Here is an 8,531-nt window from a genome sequence, read left to right as displayed (position 1 = left end):
TAAAATTATTTATTAGAATTGGCTATGAAAAAATGCCTATTGAAAAATAATATAAATTTTCAACAGACAAAAGTTTTATCGTACAATTCTTAAATAGATATATAACATACATAGCGCGGATTTAGAATATATGCATTATTGTATAACATTTCTAAGAAAGTGTCTTATATGGAAGAATTAAAACATCTTGCATGAGAGTGAAACCAAAGTATCATTAACAAACGCCCACATTCGAGCACTTACAGCAAGACTTAGATATTATAGAAGCTGTCAGTACAAAAAATTACACTCACCATTTGTCTCGTCAATAAATCAACATGCTATAGGAATCTTGCTTTGTAGTACACAAATAATAACAGATATTCAGTTAAGAATTGGCAATAATAAAAATTTTGTCTATTGAAAAATAACTTAAATTGTCCATGTGCATATTGTTTATTGCACGAAGTGCAATAAACAAAATATGCACATTGAAAATTAATATTATTTTTCAATAGGCAATTTTTCGTCATAGCCAAGTCTTATAAATTAATTTTAAAACATATTCTTATCTTTTAACATGAGAAAAGTAGCTTTGAATTTAACTGAATAGGGGCGTGTCTATATCTTTTTTAATCCATTGTGATATAACAAAATTATTTTAACCAATCAGATTACAGTATTAATCTCAAATTAATTTATTAAAAAATAAAGTTGAATGGCAATAAACTAGCAACAGTCGAATAGATCATAGTTTTTGTCTCGTCTTTATTGTTTTATAAAATGCTTTATCTCGCGTCTAAATGTGAAATGGATTGTTAAAAAATATCGACATATCAAAACAGAAAACATAATTATGTACAAATTTCCTGATGAATGATGGTGACAAATCTAATTTGAAGTACTATTTGAGGTTTTTAATTGTCTTGAAAAACATACCTTAAATTCGCCTATTTTACCGACTAACTTTTTTATATACTGGATTTTCTACATTTATATAGTACCTGTATGGAAATATATCCCACTGAATGGGGTATGAGGCAATGGAGAATGGTATATTGGGTAGGGGGTGAGATGGTTATACGGAGTGGGTGAGTGAAAAGTAAACCCTACATCAGCACCGTAGTAGACGTATTATTATAACTTTCGATTTGTACTGTACTTTGCTCAATTTGTAAAACTACAGATTTAATCATTTCTATTAACAAACATTTTTTTTTATAATAATTCATCATTTTTTGTAATATGCAAATATATTAGTCATGGTGATAAAGACTACACAAAAATTGAAGGACTAAACAAAATTCATTAAAACATAGAATAACAGTGCACAGTTCACCATAACAAACAAACCATCACATAAAATGCATCAATACTACATGTAATACAACAGTAGGAGAATACTTTGTTTAATTCCTTTTTTGTAACATGTATAAAATATAGCAAAAAGTGCACAACATTTGCGTTTCAAAGGACTAGTTTTAACATTCAACAGGTACAGAGTTGAAATAAATCTGTTTCATGTAGACTTTTTAAATGTATTCTTACAGTGTTCTATGGTCGAAAAGATCCGTCTCGAATCGGTTGGTTATATCTGGTGGAGGATGGCTTAAAAGGTCTGAAAATGACACTGGTGCTCCATCAAATCTACCATCTGCAACACCTCTTGTTCTCGATTGACATGTGTTTGCCGTTGAATTACAAAATAGATATTCGTCCTTCGCATCGCCGCAGTTGTTAGCACAACTCGGAGACGGTGAGTATTTGTATATATACTTAGTGAAGAAATTGCTGTATCCAAAAATATTGGGTTTTAACGGTGTTAAATTATCCATTAGTCTGTACGGATTGTGCAGATCCCTTTGGTTTGGCCCCCAAGGGTAGTCAAGCTCAGGGTTAATACCTCGTCTTTTCTGTCGGTGTCGGAAAACTTCCCATAAATAATCAATGAAACAATGATGGAGAAAAAAAATTGGGTCCATAGGGCTGGTATTTAGTCCAGACATGTGGCCGTTTCTACCACCAATCCAAACATGCACAGCCCCGTGATTTCTTTCTAAATTTGCATTTCGGCTTATAGATGAAGTATATAATATTTGCCAGTTGTAGTTCTGTTTAAAAACGTCTTTTATAACCTCAGGGTTGATCAATGAGCTCCTTTTACCTGGTCCGTCACGGCGAAGAGTCGAATTTTTCCCATCGGGTGTTTTCCAGTACGCAAATGGACCCGTAGTCACAGGACCGCGTAAGTTTCCAAGGAACACGTGACTAAATATAATCGATTCTTCTGGAAATTTCATTCTGAAATCCAGTCTTGAATCCCAGTACGGGATTGTAACGTTGGGCCGTTTAGATCTGCATGCTTCCTCGAAGCTGAACAAATATAAGTTTGTACATCTTTTTAAATAAAAGTATTAAAAGGGAAAGACATACAAACTCACGCTTATATTCTATGTTTGACTTTTTTTCTGTCTTTAACCGACTTTTGGAAAATGATAACAAGATTTAAAGAAAAAGAATCTGTTATTTTACGAATCGTGATGTGTTTATTTATTTATTTTTTTTTTTTTATTTTGTTTATTTTTTTTTCCATTGAATATCACGTCGACCAATAACATTGCCTGAAATTTAACATGTTGAAGATTTAGGGTAAAACTGAATTTAGAATTTCTACGAAGTCAAGCCTTGGTCTTATTTTTAAATAGTTTCGCACAGTCAATAACCTGGCCTGGGCAAAATAGAACTTATAAATAAAGTAGTCTGAACATATGTATTGAATGTGACGACTTCATGTTCGAAAGGTTGAATATGGATGTTACGAATAAACTCAGAATGAAGTAATTGTGACGCTGAAATAAACCTGAAATACAGTGAAACCTGTCTAATCCAAACCCAGAATTGACCAAAAACCTGCCTACACCAAACACAAGTTTTGAAGTCCCATCGTGTCAGTTTAAATGTATTTTGAACCTGGAAAAAACGTACATATGTCCAAACCGACCTAATTCAACAGTCCGAAAAGGGTTCGGTTTAGAGAGATTTTACTGTAATATTGTGAAGGAAAACATAATTTAATGGTTGAATAATCAAAAGTATGTTTAGCATTTGAATATGGTAATGAGTGATAAAACAGTGAACCCTGTCTAAATTAAACTCCTTACGGACTGTTTATCGACAGTCAGGTTTCACGGTATTTCGGTCATTTACGAAGGTTTTTCTATGGTAAGGGACATGTATATAACTCTTGAAATCATTGATATGTTTGCATTATATTCAATTCCACCAAAGCCTATCAAGCTTTCATTTGGAACAGAATGAAATAAGTCCAAGGTACCTTGACGCTTAGATGAGATAGATGTAAAATAGTTAATAAAAAACGTTTAAATGATTTGTTAGAGTTGTGTCCCTTACCCTTGGTCAACCTCGTTAATGTTTCTGTTATGACTGAACAAATGTTTTGACATTCATTTATTGTTATTTTACAACCATTTTTTCATTCGTACTAACTGTGTTTTAATTTCCGAAACGTACATTTTGTAAATGACGTCGAATACTTTATACGTCACAATAGAACGTTTTTAGAGGTAAAGAGGTAAACGTTCGATAAATAATAAATATTTTGATGATAGAACTAGACAACTGGATAGAACGTTTGTCAGAATAAAACTAAGTAAAAATGTGAATGTGAACGAAACCAAAATATACTAATCAGCATACGAAACGATTTAAGTACCATTCTTTGTAAAAATCAGGTAATGGGTGGCACTTCATTTTTCCCAATTAAGTCATTTTTGCCTTAAAAATATTCATTACATCTAGAAAACAACTGAAAAGCTATTTAAATTTATCCCGAAGCATCTGTGATTTAGATATTGTGTTACTGCTTATATAAACAAAAAGTACGGGAAAACTGTCCCGCCATTTTCCCATAGTGCATTTTAACTAAATTTGACATATCAATATCAAGACCAGTTTTACAAACACTTTGATGGTTATTTGTGGAGGTTAACAGGTATAAATACTTGATTAATACAATAAAATCTCTGCGTTTTTCTCTTCATGTGCCACACCTTACACCCATTGTGCCTGATTCTTAGACGAAGAAGTACTTAATGTTTTGATCAATAACAATATTTTACATGTACCGATTTGCATAAATCAATGCACCTATTCGATGACATATCCAATTTTTAACGTTCCACGTGACACAGTAACTCAAAACTATGTCTAAGACAAGTCATGGATCAAATACGGACAAAACAAAAAACTATCCGGAATTTCAGTTTGCAGAACTAAATTGGAAAATTATTTCATCTTTCAGTTAGCCGTAAGTTTTGTTGTTGATGATGAGTATTAATCTTTGGATCGTATTTTTCGCATTCAATATGCAGTTGCGCAAGCCTAAAAGTTGTATCTTGATCCTGACGTCACGACGACTGAGTCATTATTTGCTTAAGGATTTGTAAATTGCAAAATATATAAATATTGACTAATTTAATTTTGTATCGTTTCTTTTGATGACTAGTATTTTTGACATAACCAGCCTCTGAAAATCAATTAAAATTTTTAACTTTCGAAACCACAGAAAGGCGATGATCAACTTGAATAGATAAGACCTTCTTACATATATAGGTAGTATCTCTGCCATCCGACAAAGTTAGGGCCATCATGGGCAGACTCTACAGCTAAATTCTGATGAAACAGAGCTATGGCGTCATATCGATTTGGTTTAACCGACTGAAAAATAAATTGTTGTGTTATCCTTCAGTGAAATGGTTTTTAATCCTAAATGGTACATTTTCTGTAAAATGAATTGTATAATTGTATATGTCTGTCAAATAAATTTTATAATTTGGTTTTCATGGTGCAAAAATATATGATTGCTCTATAAGGAATTATATCCACCAATTTCGACTCTGACCGATTCAGTAATTAAGGAGGAAGACCTAGATAAAGGGAAACAACTCTTGAAATCAGTGATATGCTTGTATCATATTCAGTAATTAAGTAGCAGTCTTTATAAAAATCAGACAGGATGTGATTCATGCATGTCGAAAATCTACTGAACTTAGTTTTATTTTTCGTTTAGAAACCATTATAGATTACATAACTAGTCTTAGTTTTTCATTTGGGGGTTGCTCATTTAAGACAAAATTTACATTGTTTGTACATGAAAAAAGCACCCTGTAAGAGTTACCGTTCTTAATTTGGTTTCATTGAGTTAATTTTAGCGAGAGGTTAAAATGCAGTTTTCTTAAGTCCAGATCTATATATAGACAGGAATATCATCACATTAGAATATTGCATAATATAGCATATGTAGACTTTAAAAGCATCATCTGATCCATGGTTTGTTTTTACACCATGAATCACCTAACCATAGGCAGTGTCTGAATTTTATATGGACTGGTACTTGAATTCAAGGCTTGACTATTTAAAGTGATGTGGGGAATACATGTGCGTTTTTTACGTAATTTTACAGAAGTGCTTCATTAACTTAACTGGCCAAAGGGAATTGAAAGTATGTTGATGTTACTGCATGTATTTATGATACCATTCCACCAAAATGATGAAACCTACATATACCTCGGTGGAATCCAGGATAGCAGAACTTCCACCATTCAACTTACATTTACACTGACGTCCATAACCAAATGGTCCAGCAGCTATAACCACATAAAATAATAACTACAATCTGATTTGTTTCTCTGACGTCAACCGAAACAAAACTCGTGTCACTTGGGGAAAAAAGTATGTAAATTGTAGTTAACATTTACTTCATCCGAATATTCGAAGGCTACTGCCAAAATATTAAAGGATTGTTTTTATTCTTGACCAAGGTATGCGGTATTACCAATTTGGGGGCAAATTACGCTTCGTTGGCGTCTCAGTGGTTTGTGAACAAGCGTAAGTTGTCCCTAAAAAGGTAATAAAGGGGAACATTGTATTTTCTTTAAATCCTTATAATTCAATATTGAATCAATTCTAGTCCAAAATAAGAACTGCAGACCAGTCGCACTACCAAATTGGTTTATACGAAATAACTAATTTTTTCCCAACGACAACCAACCAACCAGCGGGCTCTTTACAAATCAAATTCAATTATTGTGACTTACCGTATCACTTTTTAAAGCGTTGACGGCATCAAAAAAGTCTTTCCTCTCCTCAGTACTCATGGTTCTGATTTCTTTTCGTATCCTCCTTGTAGGTGGAACCGGAAATGGTTTCCCAGAGAAACGTTTTGGCCTAAAATGTCTGTTATGTGCTCTATGTGCTAAGGTCTCTATCCAGCTTAAGGCATCTTTCCCTAAGAAAGATATGTGCCTCTCTGTTTTTTCGTGAAATGATGTCAAATAACTTTGTAAGCAATCGGCTTGACTACTTCGAGAAAGTTTGTTGGTAGCATGTAACTTTGCATAGCAGTCGTTCAGGACAATAAAAATATTTTCCTTTTTAACCAAAGAAATCGTTCTCCAGGGTAAAAGTAACACTAAAGCCAAGGTATTGAGCATGTACCATCTCATCATTCAAAATACCGTGATGGTGAAGTAAAGGAAAATTATAAAGACGTTGTTATGTTTCTCCTTTTTTTCGTAAACAGTTATTTGTTCAGTACCAATTTTGTGATGGATCCATTGACCTTATGTATTCTATCTAGTCCACAATATCAAGACTGGTGTTATTACATACAAATCATTCTTAATTTGACGATATTTCATCCATTTTATACCGAATTTCAGCTGGTTAATTTACGAAAAACTCAATCAAAGTATTCTTACAAACGATTCTTTACTGTCATTCGTCACCTTTTGAGATTGATATTCATATTATATTTATGTGAATGTCAATGTTCTTTTTCACCTGGGTGGCAAAATATGATTTATTTTCTGATATTATTACCTGCATATTAATTTTCAGGATCTCTTCAGATGCATGTTGTGAGGTTTGTAAGTAAATCTTTTTTTTAGTACGAGTCTTTTTAAAAATCAGACAAAATGTGAAAATTTTGAAACACAAATGTCAAAAACCCACTGACCTGTCAATTAATGTACACCGAGAGAAAGTTTTCTCTATTTGAAATTACCGCTATTTGATATCTGTACATCTATATCCGATTTTTTGTAGAGCTAACTGACCCCTATCCTGGTTCCCGGGACTACGTTCCAGGTATTAGCTACTAGCAATACACTCTCACTGTAACATACTGAATATTGCGATCGGGAACCAGTCTAACTGACCCCGAAATGATCATTGACTGCAGTCCAGTGCTAATATAGTAAGTTTTACAAAAATCTTATGATTTTAATTTTTGATAGTACGAACAATCGAAAGAAGTGGGATTTTATTCTACGTTTTACATGTACCATGTACCCATTACCAATTTAATTAAAATAAGATCTATCAATTGTTCCATTCATTCACTGCAAGTAGGATCTTACAACACTCCATTCTACATTTCAGAATCTTCTGGATTTTCACTTCGAAAAATGCTGTTAAAACTTTGACACTTTGAAGTCTGATTGGCTGATCTGAAAGGTCACCAGAACAGAAAGTGGAATTGTGTAGTTAGATCCTTCATGTAGTGACTGAATGGAACAATTGATAGATCTTAGACTAATAATAATTAGATTGTATTAATCACCCGATTCTTATAAAGACTGACTGTGTTAACCTCTTGAAAAAGAAAAAAAAAACATCTATTATTTTTCTCATTTTATTATTATTTATATCATTACAGGCACTTAAGCATAATTCATCATCTCCACACAATTTAGTTTGACCTTGTAACTTATAAAAAATATTGTTTTTATTGTTCCTTTATGTCATTAACGTAATTCGGGGGAGAATATTATTATTATCTATGGTATTTCCGAATAATTCATCATCTTTACACATTTTAGTTTGACCTTGTAACTTAAAAATAAATATTGTTTTCATCTTCATATCATTAGCGTAATTCGAGGAAACAATAAAAAGTTCATGAAGCTAATTTAGAATAATTTGTCACCCTAAAACAAAATATTGTTTATTAATTTTAATATTTGTTGACTGTAATTTTAAATAATTCTAACTGAATAAAATACTTTTTTAAAACGTTAAATAATCCTCTCAAAATGTCTCATGAAAATTGTGTTAATTAGAAATAAGATGTTGCTCATTACGTCGTGCTCATAATACCCCTCCTCAATTGTTTCGGTCAAGTGAAGTAATTCGCGTGGTAAACTGGAAGCGGAAGTGAGGAACTGTGAAAGGGAAGACGCGGTACAAGTCATCATGCAGAAGCAATATACCACATATCTAAGCAATTCCAAGAAGCTAATGGCAGAAAAGTGTAACGGACAGACTGACGGGCGCACAAGAAGATTGCAATGTAAATAGGTACAATATATGTTTGTTTATTGATGATGTTAAGAAGTGAGGTGGGACTCAGAAAAGAAACACACCTGAACTACATTGTATTTTATCAAATCAACCATTTACAGTCATTGCATGTAGGATCTGACAACACTCAGGTGTTCTTTTAGTTCACATTACAATTTTGATGAGCCAAT

At 32.7% G+C, this 8,531-nt stretch overlaps 1 protein-coding gene across 1 annotated transcript; it reads right to left on the bottom strand.

Annotated features, from left to right (window-relative positions):
* Positions 1 to 1,523: 1,523 nt before the first annotated feature.
* Positions 1,524 to 7,354, bottom strand: LOC148596990 (tyrosinase-like protein). Its single transcript, XM_088564352.1, has 4 exons — positions 7,351 to 7,354; positions 6,096 to 6,286; positions 4,604 to 4,716; positions 1,524 to 2,352 (listed from the first exon to the last, which is right to left on the bottom strand). The coding sequence occupies exons 1-4, from the start codon at positions 7,352 to 7,354 to the stop codon at positions 1,524 to 1,526; spliced, it is 1,137 nt and encodes a 378-aa protein (XP_088420478.1).
* Positions 7,355 to 8,531: the final 1,177 nt, after the last annotated feature.

This window comes from Perna viridis, chromosome 15 (assembly GCF_037379345.1).
Source record: "Perna viridis isolate PV_CMFRI_1.1 ecotype Kerala chromosome 15, ASM3737934v1, whole genome shotgun sequence".
Lineage (NCBI taxonomy): Eukaryota > Metazoa > Mollusca > Bivalvia > Mytilida > Mytilidae > Perna > Perna viridis.
This window is presented reverse-complemented; position numbering and strand designations above follow the sequence as displayed.